This window comes from Amia ocellicauda, chromosome 15 (genome assembly GCF_036373705.1).
Source record: "Amia ocellicauda isolate fAmiCal2 chromosome 15, fAmiCal2.hap1, whole genome shotgun sequence".
Lineage (NCBI taxonomy): Eukaryota > Metazoa > Chordata > Actinopteri > Amiiformes > Amiidae > Amia > Amia ocellicauda.
The window spans coordinates 29,946,850-29,971,093 of NC_089864.1; the positions used below are offsets into that span (position 1 = coordinate 29,946,850).

Below are 24,244 nucleotides of genomic sequence, written 5' to 3' on the forward strand. Positions count from 1 at the left end.
GTAGCTACTTAGCACAGTACACACATGCATTGCGTTGAATGACACAAGGCTCTCGTTATGGCACAATCCCTCCCAGGCAGGATTGCTAATAGTACAATTAATGGCCGCTTTGAATCTGAATACAGATAAAGACCGTGCCCAACACACGTAGTTACACTGAACAATAGCTCGTAACAATACTAAATAATAACAGCCTACAATGCAACCACTTCAATAACACTCAGAATTGCTGCGACTACATTATTTTCAACCTCTGCCATTTCTAACAAACCAGTCTGTTTTTCGTTATGGTCACAAGTTCTTTTTCAGAGGTGGCTTAACTTTGTTGTGTTGTGGTTGCAAAATTGCGCCCCTTTTTTGATTGGTTATGTCAGTTATCTAATGAGTCGACAATGCAAGGTCGTGATGTGTCATTTGCTGGCATTTGTTTTCCTGCTCCATTCTCACAGACTTGCAATTAGACTAGGACCCTTGACGGAAAATTGCAGGTATTGAAACGTCGGCAATAACCCATTCACACAGTCCTTGCCAGCAACAAAATGCCACCGAAAAGCCAGCAATTGTTTCAGTGTGAATGGGGTAGGCTAATACCCCGTTTCCACTGCCAGACACTTAAACGGGTGTTTCCACTGGCTTAAGCATCTGGACGCGTCCGGCCCCAGACGCTTAAATGGGTGTTTCCACTGGCTGTTGTACAACAGCCCCGCAGAGACAATCAGTATCACGATTTAGTTAACTTGTGCCCATTTACAAGTTGAATGAATGAATTAATGAATAAATAAATACAGCAGAGCTGGGTTTCCCTCTAAAACATTAAGGATTGGTTTAATAAATGCGTCCATAAGTCCATAAATGCCATGACTGAAACGTGCACACTTCAGTTAAATTAACCTGCTATATTGTAGCTGCTGTTACTGTATGATTAATTGTGAAACGTTCGTGTGTATTTTGTTTCAAATGTAACTTGCCCTGGTTAATGACGTCTGATAAGTAAATTAAAAATAATACGGCAAAAAGTGTCGTTTGTGGTTATAAATCTGTAGTAAGAGTAATAAGGTAAGGGAGTCAAGTTGTGCCATTTAAAATGCATATGTACTAGCACAAATCTTGATGATAATTACAATAATAGCAAATATTAATTTTATTGTTGCACATGGAAACGTTTTCTTATGGTAATGTAATGCTTTTCTGAATATAATGTTGTGTATAAACGTTTAGCTCTTCCTAATATCTCTTTAACAGACGTGTATTTATTACGCTGTCTCCAATCATGTAAAGCATAAAGAATAACATAGGCACAAAAGTCCTTTCCACATCAGGCTCTATCGCTCGTAGTATTTTCTGTCTGTTTCTAAAACAAAACACACACCAAACCCACAATCGCTCTGCTCCTCCCACAACAGGGACGGACTTGGTACAAAGGCCTGGTTTTACAAAAAACGATGGATGCGTCCAGCATGGCACGGCATGGCACGGACGTTTAAGCCAGTGGAACCGAGGCATAAGTGTTACATAAAAATGCTGCAATTGCAAAAATTATTAACATTAACCCCATTCACACTGAAACAATTGCCGGCACTTTTCCAGCAATTTGCTGGCATTTTGTTGCCAGCAAGGACTGTGTGAATGGGTCATTGCCGGCAAGGGTCCTAGTCTAACAACGTGTCTGTGTGAATTGCAGCAGGAAAATGATTGCCGGCAAATTCAGCGTCAAGTCCTTGCATGTAGACGCAGTGCGTCAGCCAACTGCCTCAATCAGAATTGGGGTGCATTTTTGCAACCACAATACGACAAGGTTAAGCCACCTTTGAACAAGAACTTGTGACCGTAACGTGAAACGGACCAGGTTGTTAGAAATGGGAGAGGTTGAAAATAATATAGTCCCAGCAATTCTGAGTGTTATTGATGAACCAACAGGTTGGCGTATGTAATGCTAACTATTGTCACACATGTCAGAAGTTCTGTACCAATAAGTAATACAAAAGATATTATTTCCATACAGGTAAACATGTTACCCCCTCACACTAGGTCCGTTTCAAATGAAATCAGTTAGATTGTTTCAGAACTAACGAATCAATCAGTGTGCTCGCTGTTCACACTTGCCTTGTGTACAAACGTGCTCAGTTCGTAACTCAGGTTCGTTTTCGTGATTTACTTCTGTGTTTTCTCAGGACTCGGATCATATTGCAATAATCAAGTGAGCTCGGCTCCTTTTGTATTAATAAAACACCGGATATTTATGTTTTACATATAAGAAATGGCAGCATAAGATGTACAATAACAAATACATATGGCTACATTGTATTGTTTACTGTATATTTCCTATACATGTGTGTAAATTTGAATTTGTAAATTGCGTTATGCTTTGAACTGTACTGTAGTTTTGCATTTTGTATTGCTCTTATTTGTAAGTCACCCTAGATAAGGGCGTCTACCAATTAAAAAATAATAATAACTAGAAGTTGCATGCAACTTTTAAGGCTCCCTTGTTGTATCAGTAGGTTTCAGATTTGAGCTGGCATTTGTTATGCATGTGTTATTAAATGTGTAATTTTCAATTTCAATCCACTGAAGTATAGATTTGCGGTCAGTGGATTTTAATTTCAATTTCCTCATTGCTTCCTTCAATGATGTAAGGTACCATTGTATTTTTCACTTAATTCTAGCATATATTTGAAGTTTTCATTAGTGTGTCATTCAAGATGCAGAATGCAATTCCCAAGGTTGTCCACATGATGGAGGTAGAGGTTTACATAAGTAATGTCATGATGTGGCTGACATGTGATGCTGTCATTCTGGTTGGTGTACAGCAGACAGTTTTTGTGTCCTATCAACCTGGCTTCATCAACTTTGACAGATCTTGGTACTAGTTTAATCACTGACAATTTAAGTACATTAGGCTATAGTTCTGAAGATATTTGCTGTCGTAAGTGACATATTATAACACATGTTCAAGGTATAGACTTAAACATATGTGCAGAGTTTCATGTATGTACTGCATTCCAGTGTGCAGGAAATGTGTAACTTGTCTGAAGCGGCACATATGTTTTTTTTCATTGGCCCACAGCACCCATGTTTTTCACTGGGGCAACTAGCCTTTAACACCCTTGGTAGTACTCTGTACTAGTGTCATGCATACCAATTTGTGGCACAGTGGGTATAAGCGGCATGGATTAGAAGGCACCAAAGCTTGAATCAGATAATGCTACATGGCGGACAAAGCATGCGCCCGAGCAACTTCTGATGAACAAGCATAATAGTGGGGCATAAGGTATGCATGGGTATGAAGTGGCATATGCATGCATCTGTTGGTTTTGGACAAGAAGATTTTTGTAGCATTTCACAATTGTCCCACTAATCACAATATGGCGGCAGCATCATGTGACCGGCACGTGGCACTATGTGACCGGCACATGTAGTTTGCACATGCATGAAAGCCTAATAATAATTACGGCAATAAAGTTACTACATGTAGTCTAACATCTGACTACTTCTGACACAACCAAATAATACATGGGTGTGTTCATGTTGTGCAGATCTGACCAGCAAAGCAATTAATTTTCATAATCGTATGACAACAGTCTGAATAGTGATTTTAATTTAAACACACTGTATGCAGTTATACGGAACACAACAATAGGCTACTATATTTGTGAATATAATAATCAGTGAATGGTGATTGTATTGCCTATATAAAAATATACAATAACACAGTAGTGTGACGTCTCCTAAATATCCATCTCGGAGTATTTTATTGCTACTGCCATACCTTTAAACAGGGAAATGATCGCACTTGTATAAACAAGTCCAGAATATCGGTCCGTGTCTCCTCCGGATCCACAGGCTTCTGTAGCGTTTCGATCCTATGGCTACAAGCGCTCTTGCCGGCAATCTCTGTTTTCTGTGTGTATGCATCCTTACCGGCAATTTTCCCGCATTCAAACCCTGTGTGAATAGGGGGCAACAGGAAAAAGCAGGCAAACGTTGCCGGCAATTTGCCTGCAATTTGGCGGCATTTCAGTGTGAATGGGGCTATATAGACACTTTTGAATGCTGCATATGAAAGTATTTCTGGTTATACATTAATTAATGAAGAAGCAAATTATTAAATGTTGCCAAACTACTGGTAACTTCATAAAAAAAAGATGCAGACACATTAAAAATGCTCTCCGTCTCAACTGGTGTTTGTGGTTTGATATTCACTGCACTTGATTAGTTCTGCTGTTTATTTTGAATTGTTACTGTAGTCTTTATGTGTGAGTTATTTAAACATGCTTAATTGTTTACAGATCATATGCAAAAGCAAATTTAAGAATTAACTGACTTTTTCTGATGTAAACTAATCCACATCTGTGATGTTACTAGACCAACTATCTAACACCCTCAGTTTTTGTCCCATTGAAATAGTACTTTACTTATACTAAATAAATTGTCAAAGAAACAAGTAACAGTCATATTGTTTGGAAAATCTGTCAAATATTAACTTAACAATGCAAAACAATGATTTATCATTGGTAGTCTATGTATAGCTTTCTGGTATTCTATGTATTTAGTTTCCGGAAAATTTATTTTTGTAGTTCCCTGGTATTTCATTTACACTCGCAATAGTTCCCAGGAATTAAGTATAGATTGCTGTCATTTTATGTACATAATACATTTCCTTCAACTTTTATGTTATTAATTCTCTAAGGAGAGGCTTTTCGGTGGCATTTTGTTGCTCCAAGTATTTACTTTTTCGTATTATTTTACTGGTAAGTTTCCTCATGTTCTCCCCATTTGAAAATGTTGGCCACAATAAAAGTAAATTTGGATATTAGATTTGAAACCAGCATAAAAAGTTATTTGTCCAACCTTGATTTTAAGAAATAGAACATTACACATCCCCTATTGCTGCTACAACTGTTCATGTTCATGCCAGTATATTTTCTTTGCACAATTTGTACTGACACATTTTTCCATTTAATTTTCATGACACTTCAGTCATTTCTCATTGAGTTGCAGTTCAGGGTGTCTTTGTGGTTGCTTTCTTTCTGATGTTTCTTTTTGAACACCCTTGACTAAGGCATTGGTTACATTAATAAATAACGTGTTATCTTAAGTTGGCATTATGCAGTAAAATTATCATTGTACATACTTCCTTTTTCTCCTATCTCCCTCTACCAGATTTGTCAACCTGGCACACCCTATTTCTATGTTGAGTTAGACTCAGGAGAAAAGCTCTTCCACAGAATCAAGAAGAACTTCCCACTGCAGTTTGGAAGGTGGGTAAATGTTTGCCCAGACTTGTAACACAAGTTTTTGTAGTTTTTTATTATTGGTTTTATTAAACGTCAAACCACTTTATTAATAATAATATTATTATTATTATTATTATTATTATTATTATTATTATTATTATTATTATTATTATTTAATAAAGGAAAACCCTAAAAGTTAAATCTGATTATAATAATAATATTAATTTGTGTTTTCCTCCACCGTGCCACAGTGCAATTTATTGAGTAAAACATTGTTCAGGGTGTTCCTTAAAAAGTAAAAAATGTCTTAAATTCATGAATTTACAAAAAAGAAATCTGTCTGTGTGATGCAAAGTTTACTGTTATGCGATTATACTGGAGCTAAAGTGTTAATTTTAAAAAGTAATGTTGGTCAGATATACTAATACTGTACATTAAAATGTTATCAATCTTGAATCGAAATTAAAAAGTTTTTGGTAATACATTCTAATAACATGCAATCATAAAACAGAAAAAAAAATGTAAACGATAAAACTAAGAGACAACAGTACCAAGAAGAAGAAAAAATAAAACGTTATTTTCACAACTTGTTTACTAAACATATAGCAAGTATGTGACTGCCATGGTGTGTACAGCAATGTAACTGCTGTATGAAAACCCATATATATATATTGGTAATAATATATATATATATTGGGTAGTTGACATTTTTTGGTTACAATATTTTTTTTTTTGAATTTGTTACTTATGGCGCTAATTTGAGCCATTCATGTCCACTCGTGTGACAGCTGTGTCCTCTGGAGTGACATGTAAATGGTATCAAACTAAAGGACTTCTGATGATGATTGTAACTCAATGGAATATTTTCTCATTGGTTTTTATAGTTTAATGATTAAAAAGATTTTGCATTCTGATTTAAATGGTGTTGCACCAAAGGACGTAACTAATGAACACAAAGGGCAGTGCTACAAAAATGCAATATTTTGATACATTTATGATGCAAAATTAGGGAGCAGGGGGGCAGGGAGCTCTGACAATGGAAGATGTTCCATTAAGGAAAGAAAACAATGGGGAACTGCTGGTAGGAAAGTCCTGAAATGTTGTTGATCTCAATGCCAGGAGTATAAGGAACAAGATGTAAGACCTAGAAGCCACAGTGCTGGCGTGTGACCATGATGTAAGAGTGACAGAAACATGGCTTACAGAAAATGATGGGAATTAATAAAAGTTGAAAGGATACACACAGTTTAGGAGAGACAGGCAAGAGGTGGTGGGATACCATTTTATGTCAGAAATGACATTGAGACAGATGAACTCAAATTAGATCCTAGTAACGAAACAATCTTTGTGGGTTAAACTTTTGAATAAAAGATCTGGAGCATTAGTGGTAGGAGTGTGTTACAGACCACCCAACTCAGATATTCAGAAAGATGTTGCATTGTACAATGTATTCAGGACTGCATGTTGTAAGTCCCATTTCATAAAAAAACAAACAAATGAAAAATAATATAGGCTGTCAGAGTAACTTGTCAGCTTAAACTGGCTTGGTCAAGCCACCTCTCTTGTTGTGCTTAATCTTGACTGGTATTCTGGTTTTTCCAGTTTTTCCTCTTTTTTTTTTTTCTGGGAGCAACACAGGTGCAGGGTGTGACTCCAGGATCTCTAGGACCCTGTTCACACTCATATGTGAACGTGGTCATAGATTTAGGCTTTTCGACCCGGCCTAATGCCGGCCTAAATGTATATGTGAACGCGCCGGGCCCTGGGCCAGGTGAAAAGCATCAGCGTGTGACACAACTCAACCCCCGCCCCCAGAGACTGTGCATCTCAGAGACGTGGAATAAACACAGAATTAACACAGAGTAAACGCAGAGTAAACGCAGAGTAAACGCAGAGTAAACACGGGCACTAACACAGCTACAGCGCTGCAGGACAAACAGTATTGTCTCTGTATTGTTTGAATGTCATATCGATCTATGTACTGTTACATTTCGCTAGCTCACATCTTTATATATATTATAAAAGTCTAGGCTAAGTAATGAGTTATAATGTAAACAGTTCAAACTACTCAGTCGATTAAAATAAGTGTGTAGCTGGTAAACTTGCTATTGTTTGTTCTTGTACTAAGTATGATTGAAGTCTAAAATTTAACACTATGCATTTTACACGTGGAAATTGCATTGTGAAATTGTGAACAGGACCATAACTTTATTAATTATCCGCATTTTGCAGTAAAACTATATAAATTTTACCGAAGCAGGTTTCCATTCAAATCAGTGCATTTTAATACGAGACCAGCTATTTACTATGCAATCCGAAATGCGATTATATTGAGCTGAGCAGTACAATCACAAATGCCAGCATTAGAGGTGACAACTGGGACGATGCAGAAATGAAAGCGCTGTTTACAATGTGGATGGAAGTTAAAAAACAAACTGCAGGAAGTGCAGCGCTGCTGTCTGATATCACTAGACACATCACAGAGGCTGCTTTCGATGCATACGATTGCATACTAATGCATACGATTTCTTGTGATTTAATGCAGATGTCCTAATAAAGGTGCTTCGCTTTCGGGTGAATTGTATAACAGCACTTTTAGACTTGCAGAACCGAAGATAGACATTTGAAGAGGGAAATATATGAATTAGATTCCCCATTGAACCAGCATATTTTTAATTATTTTAGAAAGCTTTGGCTGCAAAGGGTTCAGATTACTTTCAAATAAAATATAGAACCAAACAATAGCCAATCGATGTTAATAAGTTGTGATTATAAATACATCGCATACACCTGTAAGCAGACCTAATGTCCTGCGTCCCTGGTTTGTTTGAGCTGATTTGTTTATTCCCAGCATGCATTTCTTTTAGGCCGGCTTTTCGCCCACATATGTGAATGCACTTAGGCCTCCTAAAACCGCAAGTGTGAATGGGGTGTCTGAAAAAAGCCGGCCTAAATTTGAGGCGACCCAGGGCCGGCCTAATAAGTGTGAACGGGGTCTAGGTAGCACACTGTTTTAGGCAGACTCCTTTTTGTATTGTTTTGAGATATGCAGTGAGAGTGAAGTGGGTTTTTTTCATGGCCTGTTTTTGACTACACTAGATCTCTTCTTTAACAATAGACTCCTTCTTTGATGCATAGGTCTTTATTTCTGCCTGTGATTCTTTAATTTGAACTTTGTTTTTCTTTATTCTTGGATTTGTCTGTTTGGTGCTGATTTTTTTGCAAGGACTTTGTTTTATGTGTTTTTTTTTATGGATTCTTCTCTTCCATCAATTGGACTATTTTTGTTCAGATTTCCTTCCAGATTCCAGAGGACCATTTACTGCAGGGGTGAGATCATACTGAAGGATTGTATTCACTTTTTTGAATCTTTGTTGTTTGTTTTGGAAAGGCATGGAAAGATGGACTGGGAGTGAAGAGACGTTGTCCTAAGCCACTGTTTACCGCTTTTGTTATTTATTTTTTTATATTTTATGTTCTTCTTATATTGTCTACAGTACTTAGTGTATGGTTAATGTATCTAATGGTCTGTAGATTGAACATATGTATATACATATATTTGTGGTATGGTACTTGGGGGACACAATATACTGTGGGATATCACCTTATCTGCTTCATTTGGCCTTATTTTCTTTAAGTCTGGCAATACTCCCTAAGTACAAGGAGATGTAGCAAGTATGTGGCTGTTATAATGGGGGATTTCAGTTTTTCAAACATAGACTGGGAAAGCTCAGTTGGGACTACAGAAGCAGAAATATAAATGGTTGAGATGGTAAATGACTGCTTTCTAACTCAATTTGTCAGGGAACCAACCAGAGAGCATGCATGCATTGATTTGATCTTTTCAAATGACCAAGATAGAGTCAGAGGGACACTAGTTAGGGAACCAAAGTGCAAACTGTGATCACAATATGTTTAGCTTTGAGGCATTCTTTCAGAAAACAAGTACCAAGTCTAAAACAATGATCTACAATTTTAGAAAAGCAAACCTTGAAGGTATGAGGTGGCACTTTGAAGAGTTAGACTGGAATGCGCTGGATACAGATTCAGTTGAAAATGGATGGTTATATTTTAAGAATATACTACTTGAAGCTTAGGAGAAATTTGTTCCAAAACTTCCAAAAAACATTGACCAAAATGGTTTAATAGATGTATGAAAGAAAATGTTGTATAGCGCATACAAATGGGATAGAGACTAAACAAAATACAAAGAATATGTTGAACTGCAAAGAGATCTTAAGAAAGGGATCAGGAAAGCAAAGAGGGAAATAAAAAGAAATATAGCTCTTGGAGCGAAAACTAATGCAAATAGTTTTTTTTCAATACTACAACAGCAAGAGGTCAGTACAGGAGGAAGTGAAACCACTAAGGGCAAAAATTGAAGTATCTTGGAAAACTAACAAGATGTGTTAAAAACAGATAACATGCCACAGGGAAACAATCCAGTCAAACCCTAAGAGAGATCAGGATAAATGAGGAGGAGGTACTAAAGGGACTAGCAGAATTAAAAACAAACAAATCACCTGGGCCAGATGATGTTTCCAACAATACTTAAAGAAATGAGGGAAATTATTTAGGTCGCTAAATCAAATATTACAAATGACACTTAGAATGGGATGTGCCAACTGACTGGAAGACCGCAAATTAGCCAGGAAATTACAGACCAATCAGTCTCACCTGCATTACTTGTAAAATGTGGGATAAAATTATTAGACAGAAAACAGAGGAGCATCTTAATGAAAACCATATTCTTGGAGATGGTCAACATGGGTTTACAGTTGCTTCTAACTGGAGTGAGGTTGTTACTGGAGTTCCACAGGGATCAGTACTAGGGCCTTTGCTTTTTCTAATCTATATTAATGATCTGGACTCTGGGATAGTTAACAAACTTGTCAAATTTGCAGATGATACTAAAATAGGTGGCTCAGCAGATACAATCTCGGCAGCACAGGCTATTCAAAGGGACTTGGATAATATTCAGTTGTGGGCTGACACCTGGCAGATGAAATTCAATGTGGACAAGTGCAAGGTATTACATGCAGGTAACAAAAATGTCCACTATAATTACACTATGGGAGGAATAGAACTAGATGAAGTATCGCATGAGAAAGACCTAGGAGTCTGGGGACTCCTCACTTCTCCATCCAAACAATGTGGGGAAGCAATAAAAAAGGCAAATGGAATGTTAGGGTGTAAAAGTAGAATTTAGAACAAGGGAAGAAATGTACAAGATGGTACAATGCACTAGTTAGAGCTCATCTGGAATACTGTGTACAGTTCTGGGCTCCACACTTCAAGAAAGATATCGCTGATCTAGAGGCAGTTCAGAGGAGAGCAACCAGACTTATTCCAGGTTTGAAGTGAATGTCCTACTCGGAGAAACTGAGGAACTGAACCTTTTCACACTGGACTACATGTAGACTTGATTCAAGTCTTCAAAAACATGAAAGGCATCGACCACATCAAACCAGAGGAGCTTTTCCAGATTAGCAGGGACACTCGGACCCGGGGACACAAATGGAAATTGGGCTTCAAGGCATTCAAAATGGAAAACAGGAGACACTTCTTCACACAGAAAGTTGTTTACAATCTGGAACAAACTCCTCAGTGATGTGGTTGACGCTGAAAATTTGGGAACATTTAAAAACAGACTGGATAGTATCCTTGGATCACTTGGTCATGAATGGACACCAAGTGAGCACGATGGGTTAAATGACCTCCTTTCATTTGTAAGCTTTCTTATGTTGTTATTATTTAAAATAATAAAATAAAATCCCTGCATTCTGCTTAACCTACCTTATCTTTGCTAAAGGAAAAGTCATTGGAGTTCAAAGATTTAGGTTAGCTAATATCTTGAGTAATATGTGGAAAATACAAGTTTTTTGTTTTTTGTAAGTGAACTGAACAACATTAGTAGTTCGATCTAGTGAGTTTATTTTCTTTCTTCTTTAACTTAATATGAATTTAAGATTTCATAATGTAGAAGCTGGACACAAACGACGAGAGAGTGAGAGTCTCGGGTTCCGGCGGTGTCCGGGCTTTATTAGGGTTCACACTGGTTAATAATAAAATAACACAAAAAGGGGAAACAAGACAAAACCAGCACACACAAATGCAGCACCCCCCCCAGAAAAGGACCGCCCGACAGGCGGGCCAGGAGAGAGACAGAGAGGAGGGAGAAAAGGAAGGGACAAGGGAAGGGCAGCGAGGTGCATTGAGGTGTTGAGAGCCTATCCTTAATCATTGAACAGTAATCAATTAGGGAGAATTGTTGTAACAAGAAATGATAGAATCTTTCTCGGCACCCAAACATAAATGAGACTATATATATATATATATATATATATATATATATATATATATATATATATATATATATATATATATATATATATATACACTCACCTAAAGGATTATTAGGAAAACCATACTAATACTGTGTTTGACCCCCTTTCGCCTTCAGAACTGCCTTAATTCTACGTGGCATTGATTCAACAAGGTGCTGAAAGCATTCTTTAGAAATGTTGGCCCATATTGATAGGATAGCATCTTGCAGTTGATGGAGATTTGTGGGATGCACATCCAGGGCACGAAGCTCCCGTTCCACCACATCCCAAAGATGCTCTATTGGGTTGAGATCTGGTGACTGTGGGGGCCAGTTTAGTACAGTGAACTCATTGTCATGTTCAAGAAACCAATTTGAAATGATTCGACCTTTGTGACATGGTGCATTATCCTGCTGGAAGTAGCCATCAGAGGATGGGTACATGGTGGTCATAAAGGGATGGACATGGTCAGAAACAATGCTCAGGTAGGCCGTGGCATTTAAACGATGCCCAATTGGCACTAAGGGGCCTAAAGTGTGCTAAGAAACATCCCCCACACCATTACACCACCACCACCAGCCTGCACAGTGGTAACAAGGCATGATGGATCCATGTTCTCATTCTGTTTACGCCAAATTCTGACTCTACCATCTGAATGTCTCAACAGAAATCGAGACTCATCAGACCAGGCAACATTTTTCCAGTCTTCAACTGTCCAATTTTGGTGAGCTTGTGCAAATTGTAGCCTCTTTTTCCTATTTGTAGTGGAGATGAGTGGTACCCGGTGGGGTCTTCTGCTGTTGTAGCCCATCCGCCTCAAGGTTGTACGTGTTGTGGCTTCACAAATGCTTTGCTGCATACCTCGGTTGTAACGAGTGGTTATTTCAGTCAAAGTTGCTCTTCTATCCTCTGACCTCTAGCATCAACAAGGCATTTTCGCCCACAGGACTGCCGCATACTGGATGTTTTTCCCTTTTCACACCATTCTTTGTAAACCCTAGAAATGGTTGTGCGTGAAAATCCCAGTAACTGAGCAGATTGTGAAATACTCAGACCGGCCCGTCTGGCACCAACAACCATGCCACACTCAAAATTGCTTAAATCACCTTTCTTTCCCATTCAGACATTCAGTTTGGAGTTCAGGAGATTGTCTTGACCAGGACCACACCCCTAAATGCATTGAAGCAACTGCCATGTGATTGGTTGGTTAGATAATTGCATTAATGAGAAATTGAACAGGTGTTCCTAATAATCCTTTAGGTGAGTGTGTGTATATATATATATATATATATATATATATATATATATATATATATATATACATACATATATAACAAGTTATTTGACATAAATACTAACTGGCAGTTATTTCATGTCCGACTAACAATACTAATGAGAGACTCACCTTCGTCTTACTAACTGGTATTGTAGTCAATGTGTTTAAAATTTTGTTTAATGATTTGTATTATCATATGTTGTTTGATTTGGTCACGGAAGTGATTTGTCTTTGATTTGTTGATCTTGAGTGAATTTTAATTAGTTTTTCCCTTTTTGTATAACTAGTGTAGTGCTACATTTTATCTTTGTTTTTAATACATTTGAGAATTTATATCTTTGGAATTGGTGTCTGCATCCAATTATTGCAGAAATTGAGTTCTACAAGATTCTAGGATTCTTGATAAGGTGATACTTAAATTGACTTCTTTAACTGAAATTGAAAGTGTACCTTACGCTGCACAGAGAAAGACTATCAGGTGTTCCTGGCCACCAAAATTCTGGGAAAGGACCGCACCCACTCCAACTTCTGAGGCTTCGGTCTGTAGAATAAAGGGGAGAGAGAAATCAAGACATTTCAACACAGGTTGTTGGCAGAGGCAGTCCTTAATATCCTGGAAAGCCACCTGGCACTGCTATGTCCACTGGATCGTATCTGGAGCACCTTTTCGTGTCAGTTCGGTCAGGGGATAAGCCAGGATGGCAATGTCCAGTAGAAACTGGTGATAATATCTGGCAAAAACCCAAAACTGCCAAATTTCCTTTTTGGACTTAGGAGATGAACAGGAGGCGATAGCGGTTATTTTGTCAACGACTGGCCATACCTGTCCCCCCCCAAGAGGTAGCCCCAGGTAAGCAGAGGCATGTTGTTGGTGGTGCCGGAGTACACAGTCCATCAGCCTTTGGAAAGTGTCCGGGCCTCCGTGCAACCCAAAAGGCATAGTGCGGAACTGGTACAAACCCCGAGGAGTGGAGAAAGCGTTTTCTCTTGGGACGCTGAACTAAAGGGGGTCTGCTACTAGGTTAAGTCCAGTGTCGTAAAAAAGTGAGCAGCGCCCAATAGGTCCAGCAACTCGTCCACACAGGACATCGGATAGGCATCAAGCCTAAACACCACGTTGAGCTCGCTATAATCAATGCAGAATCTAGTGCTGCCGTCAGGCTTTGGCACTAAGACTATAGGACTACACCACTCCGATTGTGATTTCTTAATGACACCCAGCTCCAACATCTTCTGCACTTTTGCATTGACAGCCTGCTTTTTGTAATAGGGGGTGTGATATGGTTTTACATGCACGCAGGTGTCCGGTTCTGTGTGAATATGGTGTTCAATGAGAGGTGTGAGCCCAGATCGGTGAGAAAAGACATGCTGGAAGCCGGTCAATAAAGAGCAAACCGGCTGTTTCTGCACGTTTGTTAAATTGGGATCAATTTGAACCTCAGAAACAGCGGGTTCAGACTCTTTATTTTTGGAGGAATTAGGAGCACATGATGCTTCCTCCTCTCGCCACTTCTTCAGCATGTTGAGGTGGTATATCTGCTTTTCCCTCCGACGATCCAGGCGACACACCTCATGATCGACATCCCCTAAGCGGCATGTGACTACAAAGGGTCCCTGCCACTTAGCCAGCAGCTTAAATGTTGATGTTAGGAGTAACGCCAATACCTTGTCCCCCGGTGTGAACGATCGTAACCGGGCTCCCCTGTTGTACAAGCACTGTTGTCGTTCCTGGGCCTGTAAGAGATTTGACTGTACAAGTTTCCCCAGTGCTGATAGTCGATCCCTCAGGTCCAGGACATGCATAGAGGTCCAGGAGGGGGCGGTAGCCTCCCAATCCTCCTTTATTAAATTTGAGGATTCTCCTTGGCTGCCTCACACATATATATACAAATTCGTTTTTTTAAGTTTTTATTTTTAACAGTAACCCCTGTCATCAACTACAATCATTGCATTTGTACTGTATTTATTGTACACATTCTTTTACAATTCATATAGCTTGAATAAAAAAAAAATGTTACATTTGAATTTTAACTTCAACAATTTTACAATATATGTTTGGTATACTTGCTGTGAAAATACTTGGGGCTTAAAAATTCTTGGAAAAGAGTGAATTTTGCTCAGCTGAATCTCAGAGCTGCAGGAACCATGTTCAGGTCATGTAAATTGTGTAAATCTGTGTTTGTTTATTATTTTCTTCATCCGTCATATGCAAGTTGTAGTTGTAACAATGATGTTGATAAGCCTCCGGTTTGGACATTAGTAATCTAGGAGGGATACTCTTCCTATTTGTTCCCAGACCGCTGTGATAAAGAAATGTTGCATATGGCATTAATTGAAACTGAAATCTACAGATGACAGATGAAGTTGAGACCAACAACTCTTCTTATGGTTTTGACAGAAATTGTTATTATTTTAACTTTAATTTATAAATAATACTACATCCTTTCTCTTGCAAGTAATATATACAATGAATATAAGTGACTTATGACTCTTCATTATGTGGAACAGCTGGTTATTTTTCCAGAGGCTATGTTTCCAGAGGTTTCCTGATAAAGTAGCACCAACTTCTCAATTATCTGTGTGAATTATCACACAAAATCAAAATGTGCTATGCACCTGTTCTGTTGACTACACTTTTTTTATATTTTGCACAGGGAGGTTTTGGCCAGCGAAGCTGTTCTTAACATCCCCACTCGGGCAGATTGGAGAGAATGCAAGTACACGAGAGAAGAAGAGGAGTCTCTGGCCAGGAAATTCAGAGAGAGCTTTGAGCCCTTTGACTTTACACTACAAGACTGAACTGGACTGGGAGTGATAAACAGTGTTTGCTGTATAGAACAGAAATAAGGTCTGTGTCATTCAACACCTAAATTAAAAATACCAACTTGCCTAGTATTCAGTCAACCACTTCAAGGACATCAGACCATTATAGTACACATCTTTATAAAGAGAGATGCATGAAACGACAATAGAAAGTATTTCCTTACTCATTTTAACATTGTGTGGAGTTTGTTTGCTGTATTGCATTCTGGAACTTGTTACTTTTAAAAATAGATTTTCTTCATTGGCTTGTTTATTTATACACACCCTTTATAATGTTTTTTACCATTAGTCATTTATATTCATTACTTAAGTATTATTTAAGATCTCCAATTTCATTGGAGTGGATTGATTGAAATCTTCAGGTTTTTGACTGAGTATAAGGCAAGGGCCTTAATCATAAGTCATGTAAAAAGCTATGTTCTTTAATGGGAAAGTAGAAGCATATTGCATTATATACTGTATACTACCTAAGTAATGTGCCTGCAATTTTTCTAATTGTTCATATCACAAGACCTTTTAAAACATATAGGCCTAAATTTGTAGTGGTTTTGAGGAGAGGAGTGGAGTTTTTCTTACAGCTGTGAGGATCAGTATAAATTAGGTCATTGGCACACCAGACTGTAGCTCCATGTAAGTTGTCATCCTGAAAATGAGTGCAACAGACACTAAACTTAGTAAAGTTCAGTAATTAAAAAAGATGTGAGGATATGTTCAGTTTAATTTAGCAGAACTTCAGCACTTCATATTCTTCAAAATGGAGGATAGATGGTTGCGGTCTTGTTAATTTACATTTATGTACCTTTTAAGCTTTTGTTGGTTTCTTTTGTCAGTAAGTGTAGCAATTTTTTAAAATATTTTTCCTTTTCTTTTCTTAGTGTATACATTACAGCCTTCAGATACTGCCTGTTTTTAACACATCAGGGATCCCACTGTTCAGGAGTGGAACAATTGTGTATATAAACTTCTCTTCTTTATTATTAATTTTATTATACAACCCACAATTTATTTAAAAAAAAAATGACAATACTGTTTGTGGTGTCATTCATTCAACTTTTACATGCTGGAAAATACCATGCAATCATAATAAATGGTTAGTGTTTATAAGAGAAAATTACCAGCAATGAAACACTAAGAATAATGTAGAATGTTGTAATTTCCAACAACCTCAGAGAGACTGTAGGTCACCAAACAAAAAGACGTGACTTGTTTACAACTTAGTTTGCTTTGTCTGCAAATAAAATGTACTTTGTTTAACATCCACAAACAACCAGTATAACCTCACTCCAGATGAGATATACTGTATTGTTTAAGAATTAAGGAAATTGAAAGGTAAATCACTTTTTCTAACAGGTACCTTAGTCTGGATGGTTACAATCTGCTCCCAATACCTGCCTGTCCATTTATTGCAGCTTTACAAAACCACAGGGACCAGATTAAATCATTTTAATAATGGAATATGCAATTCCACATCTTCTGTGGACAACAGTGGCCTAAGTCTCCTAAAGTGTCTACAACATGTATTTAATAGTTGCCAGCCATGTACATTTTTCCCCCCTACTTTTTCAAAATGTATTTTTCTTACTTTGTGTACCTTAACAACAAATAAGATTTATGAAATAAGAAAATGAATACTCCTAAATAACAAAAACAAAACACCTTTTACCTTGCTGTTCTGATTGTTAAATTATTGTATAATAACAGTATGGCACGAGCCATCTTCATAATGCCACAGTACTATTCTGACATGTCAGTGCATCGGTGCAGTCTGATAAGGACGACACAGGTTGTTTTCCTGGTACTGACATAGGTTATGGATTAGTACTGACACCCCCCAAGCAGAGTCGTGTGCCCATTATTTTTGACCTTGTGGAAATTTATATGGAATTATTATTTTTCATAATATAAGAGTATCTTTGACGTATGTAAAATAAAACAAAATAAGTCAACTAAAACAGATGAATACTGTCTTATATATTATATATTGAAGTTATTTGTATTGACATGGTATTTACTTTAGTAAGGTTAATGCCCGATTTAAATGTTAGTCTTTTGGTTTAAAATACATTTTAATATAGCATCCTGTCCCAAAGTGTGCCTATGACAATACTCACCCTGCAATTATCAATACTGGTCATTGATGTAATGGTCTTATAAAATTATTTATCACATAAGACTAACACTTTTTCGTTAAGCATAGACTTTTCTGATGTACAAATGTTTAAAACCATAATATAAATGTTACACAATGTTTTGGACAAAATTTAAATTCACATTTTCAATTTATCAACTTTTATTTGTGCAGTGCCCTTCGCAGGGTAGCCACAGAGCACTTTACAGAGTGGTAAACATACAGCAAAATAAAAGAAAAATAAATAAAAATAGACCTTAACAGTTTAAATTAACTAAAATAAAGTAAGGTAAACTAACATTAAATAAACCATTAGGCACGGAGGATAGAAAAACAAAAACTCCTAATATGAATGGTATGTATGAGAAAATAACTATCTGGGGGTCCACGCCTAGGCCTAATGGTTGCCCCTCCAGGCAATATAGTTGTTACAGCAGCAAGGAGATCAGAAAGCTCTTGGTTGGTGCTGCTGGCTGTTGTCTTCCCTATGGTGGCCTCTCGCCAGCCCTTGGGTTGGTGATGTTTCATCAGACTTTGGGGTCTGGGTACAGTTAGCCCTTTGTGTTGCCCTCTGAGATGGGTTGTGCCTCGTCAGGCTTACATGGTGAGGGATGAGGTGCCTCGTCGCTGGAAACAAAAAGAACATCGTGCTCAGATTCTGGTCATGCAATGCAGCACATCTCTAAATACAATTGTGCATTTAATGTCCATGGCGGCACTATTGGCTAGAAAAACAGACACAAAAAAGATGAGTCTTCAGCCGTGATTTAAAGGCTGAGACAGCATTTCCTTTACAAATGTGGGGTTGCTAGACAATCCAGGTTTGAAGTACAGTGCTCACAACCCTGCTAACACACAATATTGCAACAAAGTTGTAGAAACGTAAATTACGTTATTACGTTGCAACAATGTTGTGGCAACATTGTGTGTTAGCATGGAAGCTGCCCTGCCCTACTAGGCTAGAGCACAAGCTACTACTACGGACCAACAGGAGTGACTCGTGCCACTTTACACCGGTATGTCAGTCGTATGTAGAAGTATATCAGTAGGGATGTTCCTGACAAGTATTTTGACTATTGATAATTCCACAACGATAACTAAGCGATTTACGTTTGCATGCTTCCAAACCACACTCTATGTTGAGTTCCATCGAATAATCAATCAATAGCAATAGCTTGCTGTGTATGTAGCTTAATCATATTTGTTTGTTGTGGTGCTCTTTCCTTTTCTATCATTGCTAGTGTCACAGAAGGGTGTTTGGCTTTTAGGTGGGTTAACATACCAGCTGTAGATTTGTGGTAGATTAATTGCACTGCACATATTACACACTTAACAGTGTTTTAATTTACTTTGTCAAAGTATTTACATGCAAAACTTCTGTGAGGAAGCCATTGGTCGCATTCTTGTAGCGCAGATTTCCGCAGATCTGTAGATTTCCACCGATCCCATTGTTAGCCAATCACAGACAAGAAATAACAAATCCCACCTTCCCGTTAATCTTCATTACAGCTACATAGAGAGCCAATCAACAGTACAGGCTTTAAAATAAAATCAATATATACTTGTTTTGTTTGTTTTAATATCAAATGTTAGATACACTTCTCATCCCTATTTTTCTAGTTACTATTGTTTTTGTATTCTATAGCATATTACAACAAACATGTCTTACTACCTATTTGTTGCCTAGATCTTTCTACCAACATTTAGACCAAGTGGATAGGCTAGAATACAAATGTGTTGTCACGCTAAAGAAAAAATAAAGCTAAACTGACTTCCCTATCCTTCTGACAACTGTTCTACAAAAAAAAAAAATCCCTAGACCCCCTAGAACAATCGGTGCCCCCATTGCAAACACAGAATCCTATAGGAAAAAGTGATAGGGAGGTGCCAGTACCTTAGTGCTTAAAATGGTAAAAACTTTGAAATCTATCCTATAGCACACGGGGAGCCAGTGAAGAGAAGCTAATACTGGAGTGATGTGTTCATGTTTTTTTATTTTAGCTAGGATTCTTGCGGCAGCATTTTGAACTAACTGAAGAGCAGAAATAGCTCTATTTGTTTAACCTGACAGAATGGCATTAGTAATCCAATCTAGCAAATGTGTGTATCAATTTCTCAGTGTCATGTAATGAGAGGAATTGTCTTAGTTTAGCAATGTTTCTAAGCAAGGAAGAAGGAAGGAAGATCTCGACACATTCTGTCGGGGATTTTCAATTTCCCAAACATAGACTGGGAAAGCCCAGTTGGGACTACAGAAGCAAACTGGAGTGAGGTTGTTAGTGCAGTTCCACAGGGATCAGTACTAGGGCCTTTGCTTTTTCTAATCTATATTAATGATCTGGACTCTGGGATAGTTAACAAACTTGTCAAATTTGCAGATGATACTAAAATAGGTGGCTCAGCACATACAATCTCGGCAGCACAGGCTATTCAGAGGGACTTAGATAATATTCAGTTGTGGGCCGACACCTGGCAAATGAAATTCAATGCGGACAAGTGCAAGGTAATACATGCAGGTAACAAAAATGTCCACTATAATTACACTATGGGAGGAACAGAACTAGATTAAGTAATGCATGAGAAAGACCTAGGAGTCTATGTGGACTCATCACTCTCCCCATCCAAACAATGTGGGGAAGCAATAAAAAAGGCAAACAGAATCTTAGGGTATATTGTAAAAAGTGTAGAATTTAGAACAAGGGAAGAAATGTACAAGATGGTACAATGCACTAGTTAGAGCTCATCTGGAATACTGTGGACAGTTCTGGGCTCCACACTTCAAGAAAGATATCGCTGCTGTAGAGGCAGTTCAGAGCAGAGCAACCAGACATATTCCAGGTCTGAAGGGAATGTCCTGCTGAGAGACTGAGAGAACTGAACCTTTTCACCCTGGAGCAGAGGAGACTACATGGGGACTTGATCCAAGTCTTCAAAATCATGAAAGGCATCGACCACATCAAACCAGAGGAGCTTTTCCAGTTCAGCGGGGACACGCACCCAGGGACACAAATGGAAATTGGGCTTCAAGGCATTCAAAACGGAAAACAGGAAACACTTCTTCACACAGAGAGTAGTCACAATCTGAACAAACTCCCCAGCGATGTGGTTGAAGCTGAATATGACATATTCTGGAACCAGACAGTCTACTGATCAAAAACCATCCACGTTTTGGTAGAAGCAACACACACCCGTAAAGAGCTCAAAATGTCAAGATGGAAAACTGTTTACAGTGTACTAATACACAACAATTTTACATCTATGTGTTTGATAGAACATCAAATAATAATATTCTGCATTCATTGTTAGGTTGTTCTGAACAAAACAAACCTACTGTATATATGTATATGTGATTGAGAATTAAACACACTGGTAGCCAAGAGAATAAGCTTTCAAATGATGTGCGCATTGTAGAAATACAGTGTAACTTCTATGCACAGGAGCTGCGTGTAACATTGCCAAATAATGCTAAAGAAGGTGTAATAACAGTATATGACTCATTAATTTTCAGTTTTTGGTAACCTAAACTTTTTTTTTTTTAACCTGGCAGTTTACTGCTTACCTTGGTACCATTTCAAGTTGTTCAGTGGACTTGAACTGCTTAAATTTCAATAAAAACTAGAAAAATTGGGGTGTTCTAAAATGTTTAATCGGTAGTGTATACTAAAATGTTTATAGATATAGTGGATCCAAATTGAAACAAACATTAAACGAGCCGTCTATAGTGCATTTTAAGTTTTCTGTCCATAATTATGTAACTAATTATTTTGTCTTCCTGATTATCATTTATATTTCTAATCTGATAGTTGCAATACAGCTGTTTATGTTTCCTTCATAAAAGTATAATTAATATAATAATAATAATAATAATAATAATAATAATTATTATTATTATTATTATTTATTTCCTAGCAGATTACCATATCCAGGGTGACTTACAATTAAATACAAAATATACATAAAAAATTACAATACAATAAGAGCAAGGTATTAAATACAATAAATTAAAATCTACAATAACCTTAGTGTAAGAGAGCAAGTATCGGAGACAATTATAATACCTACAGTACTAGTAAGAGTAATAAGACACTGTATGATTCAATTTCGTAATAATAATAATAATACATTTTATATTGTAAGTATCGTTAATCTAATAATACAAATATTAAACCAGTGTAATATATTTTTGTAGAATATTAGCATATTGGACAAATACAAGTACTTGTAATATTAGTCCTTTATCCCTGCTAGATAGCACTTCACAGAGTTTTATCATGCTTCTCACGTTCTTGATTGTTTTCCTCCTTGCTCCCTTTCCCATAACCCCTGACTGTGACCCTACATCTTGACGGCACTTAGCTTTTACCATCCAGGATGTAGGACCTCACTTACTATACTTACCTGTGTAAATTGTAACTTGGAACTTGTAAAATGTATTATATATTTTGAATTGCTATGTTTTATGTACATTAAATTTGTAATGATTGATGCCTTTTACTTAACTGTATTTTTGCAATTTGTTTTGCACTTATGTTGTAAGTCGCCCTGTATTTGAGAACATTTTCTGTGTTTGTTCCCCCCTTGGTTTCTCGGTTTACTAAAAGATTCACAAACAGAATACAGTGCTATTTTTTTTTATTGTAGTTACTATTATAATGGTTATTTTATTTAAGAATTTAAGAATTAATTTAAGAATTATTCTATGGATGTGTATTTGAAAAGTCAGTCATCATTAATTATGAAATAACTTAGAATGTATTTTATAGCAAGGCATGGAATGTGTTCATATTTGTTTACAAGTGTTACCTACCTAGCATTTATTTAGTACTATTGTATTCTGCTCCCAATTTTTTTTTTTTTTCTTCTTCATATCATGTAACATATTTGATCTAATTGTTAATTGTCTAAGTTATACAGGGTGTCCCATCAGTCTGGGATCATGGGGGAAATAATTAATCACAGGGAACAATAATTAATTCATATTTAACATGATTACACCTGACATCATTCACTGTGTGCTTGCTGACTGGGTATCTCTTCTGGATTTGGATCAATTGTTTGTGACTGACTGACAATGGAACAATGGTGGACACATTGAGCACTGTCTGTGGCATTCGTATTGCCATTTTTATTTTTAAACCTGTGATTCCAGACTTATAGTTCCAATTATCATTTCTATAATAACATTTCAGTACTAAAAGAACTGTTGTGTTTTGCCAAAACATATTTTTCCATCATAACTTATTATAAAAACGCCAAATGTATTTTTAACTTCATGGATTGGAAAATGCAGAAGAAAATAATATAAAATAAAACAAAAGTTGTTGTAGTACTCTATTATGTTCTCTAAGTTGCCCTAAACTATATATATAAACTTTATATATCAGTTTAATGTCTCAGTGTATTCTTTGGAAATCAAATATATTTTGGAAAATTCTTCCCAACACTGTTGCAGAAGTTCCCACAAATGTGTTGCACTTATTTTTCTTTCACCCTTCTCTCCAGTTCATCCCATGTTTTGGGTCATTATACGATTGTAGGATGAAACCCTGACCAACTAGGCGTATACCAGAGGGAATTGCATGGCGCTGCAAAATGCTGTGGTAGCCATTTTGGTTCAGGTTGCTACTCACTCTGGATCCAGCAAAAGAGCCCCAGACCATCACCTCATCCGTGTTAGACAGTTGGTGTCACACACTGAGGAACCATCCTTTCGCCTACCCAATGGCGTACAAAAACCTTGTGTGATGAAACGAAGATTTTGATTAATCAGTCCATAAGACCTTCTTCCAGTCTTCAGTAGTCCACTGGTGGTGCTTCATGGCCCAGGCAAGCCTATTTTTCTTATTCTTATTCTTATTTCTTACTGCCACTCGACCTGTCAAACCTGCAGCTCGAAGTTGAAACTGAGACTTGCTTACTTTGACCAGTGTTAAGCTGGGCTTGAAGCTGTTGTCCTATGAGCCGCCTATCACACAAGCTGTTGACTCTCAGAAACTTGTCTTCTGATTCTGTTGTGGCTTTGGGTCTGCCAGACCTCATCCTGTCAGAATTTCCTCCAGTTTCCAAGTGGCTTTAGATGGTGCACGAAACTGTACTTATAAACTCTGTTGAAATTCCAATAAAAACTGGAAAAATTGGGGATGTTCTATAACTTTTGACCGGTAGTGTATATATTTAATGTTAAAACCTATGGACACAAATGTTTTAGTGGCTTATGAGGTACTTCACAATGTTCCCTGGGATGTTTTGGGAAAAGGAGCACAATGTCAAGGTGTTACTGTATAAAATTGATTGATTGTGATTTCTTAAAGCAAAGGAACTCATAGTGACCAAAAGAGCCTGGTCCTGTGGGGCCATCTTTCTCAAAAATGCTGGGTCCTAAAAGGGTTAATAGTATTTTATTCACATTGTTTTTCTTACTAGCTTTTTTGCACAAATCTTCCTCTGTGGTTGC

General features: G+C 37.4%; 1 protein-coding gene across 2 annotated transcripts in view; it reads left to right on the forward strand.

The window, feature by feature from the left end:
• cwf19l1 (CWF19 like cell cycle control factor 1) overlaps positions 1-23,175 on the forward strand; it is a 55,777-nt gene extending 32,602 nt beyond the window's left edge. The window contains exons 13-15 of one of the 2 annotated variants that reach the window (XM_066724653.1): positions 5,164-5,261; positions 15,494-15,687; positions 16,538-23,175. In XM_066724653.1, the coding sequence (XP_066580750.1) occupies positions 5,164-5,261; positions 15,494-15,638 (243 nt within the window). In that variant the 3' untranslated portion in view covers positions 15,639-15,687; positions 16,538-23,175. Of the gene's footprint in view, positions 1-5,163; positions 5,262-15,493 lie in introns of both variants that reach the window. The other variant, XM_066724652.1, reaches the window with a different exon arrangement.
• The last annotated feature ends 1,069 nt before the right edge of the window (positions 23,176-24,244 follow it).